This window comes from Miscanthus floridulus, unplaced genomic scaffold (genome assembly GCF_019320115.1).
Source record: "Miscanthus floridulus cultivar M001 unplaced genomic scaffold, ASM1932011v1 fs_31_2_3, whole genome shotgun sequence".
Classification (NCBI taxonomy): Eukaryota; Viridiplantae; Streptophyta; class Magnoliopsida; order Poales; family Poaceae; genus Miscanthus; species Miscanthus floridulus.
Genome location: NW_027096573.1, coordinates 677 through 2,013, shown reverse-complemented (window position 1 = coordinate 2,013; position 1,337 = coordinate 677). Strand labels below are relative to the sequence as shown.

At 58.1% G+C, this 1,337-nt stretch overlaps 1 protein-coding gene across 1 annotated transcript; it reads left to right on the top strand.

Annotated features, from left to right (window-relative positions):
- The first annotated feature begins 246 nt into the window (after positions 1-246).
- On the top strand, positions 247-1,128 carry LOC136531298 (uncharacterized). Its single transcript, XM_066523960.1, has one exon. The coding sequence runs from the start codon at positions 286-288 to the stop codon at positions 901-903; it is 618 nt and encodes a 205-aa protein (XP_066380057.1). The 5' UTR covers positions 247-285; the 3' UTR covers positions 904-1,128.
- Positions 1,129-1,337: the final 209 nt, after the last annotated feature.

The window sequence follows — 1,337 nt, the reverse complement described above, 5'->3', positions numbered from 1 at the left end:
ACGACTACGAGGACTTGACCTGGAAAAAGAATAACGAAGCTAGTAATCGCATTTTCGCCACTCGTACTAACATTTATGTTCTCCTTATTATTCGTTTTGTAATCAAAATAGTGCTGCACGCGAGCCATTGGACCGAATTGGAGTCATGGATCACCCCCGCCCCCGCTCTCTGCGTGTATAAGAACCGCCTCGGGCACGGACCGGAGCCGTGTAGAGCTCAGCAGCACAGATCAGAGCACAGGGAGATCGAGCGCGCGCGGCCCCGGCGTCGATCGATCACCGACCATGGCGGCGGTGGTTCAGCATCAGCACCACGTCAAGGCGCTGACGCCGACGTGGTTTCTCGCCAACGTTACGCCGCCCCCGGCGCCGAGGGAGGGCGGTAAGAAAGCCTTGCCGGCCGCCTACTCGCCGCTGCTCCTGTCGCCGGCGGGGTGGCAAAGGGCGCAGGACGAGAAGAAGAAGAAGAAGGATGAGTCCGAGCGCGACGGCGGCCTGCCGGCGTCGCCGAGGATCACCTGCATGGGGCAGGTGAAGGGGAGGAGGAGGAGCAGGGGGTGCTCGAGCGCCCTCGGACCGGCGCTGCCGCCGAGGGACTCGCGGTACCGCGGCGCCGGCGCTGGCGGCAAGGTGGCGAATCTCGTGCTCGGGTTGTTCGGGATGAGGCGGAACGCGAGGACGTCGCGCGCGTGCGCCAAGGTCAGGGACGTACCGCGTGCTGGCACGGCATCCGCGCCAGGGAGCACTCGTGGTGTCCGTCGCGTTGTGGCCGTGGCGGCAGTGGGTGTGTTTGATCCGCCGTTGCCGGTGGTGAGGCGGCCGGCGACTGACGACAACGCGCCGAGCCTGTGGGAGCGGCGGCGCGGCGGCAGGGCCCTGGAGGGTCTTCAGCTGATGACGTAGATCGCGGCAGAATCGGATCTGCTTGAAGTTTGCTGAAGGGGCACACCACAATTGATGTGTTCCTGGATCCTGATTAGGACTTAGCGACTTCTGTAAATTTGATGCTCACCCTATAAGATGCCCGGCAGCCTCGGAAGTGGTGGAAGTTTCATCTAGTCTGTTCGTTTCGTCGTAAACGATCGTGTATTATTTACTGCTAACTAGTTTGGTGTGAGAGAAAAATATTGTTCCAGCTTATAAGTTATCTCATTTTATTTGTTTTTCTATCAACATAATAAAAGCCTTGCACTGCGTTGACCTAGAAGCCAATTCTGCCGTGTTCTTTGGAGGAAAGAAAATCTCCATAAACGACTGCGAGTTAGTAAGACTTTGCCCCGTTTACCGATCTGACTAGCCTCCCTTGCACTGCTAAATACTCCCTCTAGTCACAGTAA

Bases quoted from the DNA above. Each gene is read 5' to 3' on its own strand.
- LOC136531298 (XM_066523960.1), top strand. From the start codon at position 286: ATGGCGGCGGTGGTTCAGCATCAGCACCACGTCAAGGCGCTGACGCCG.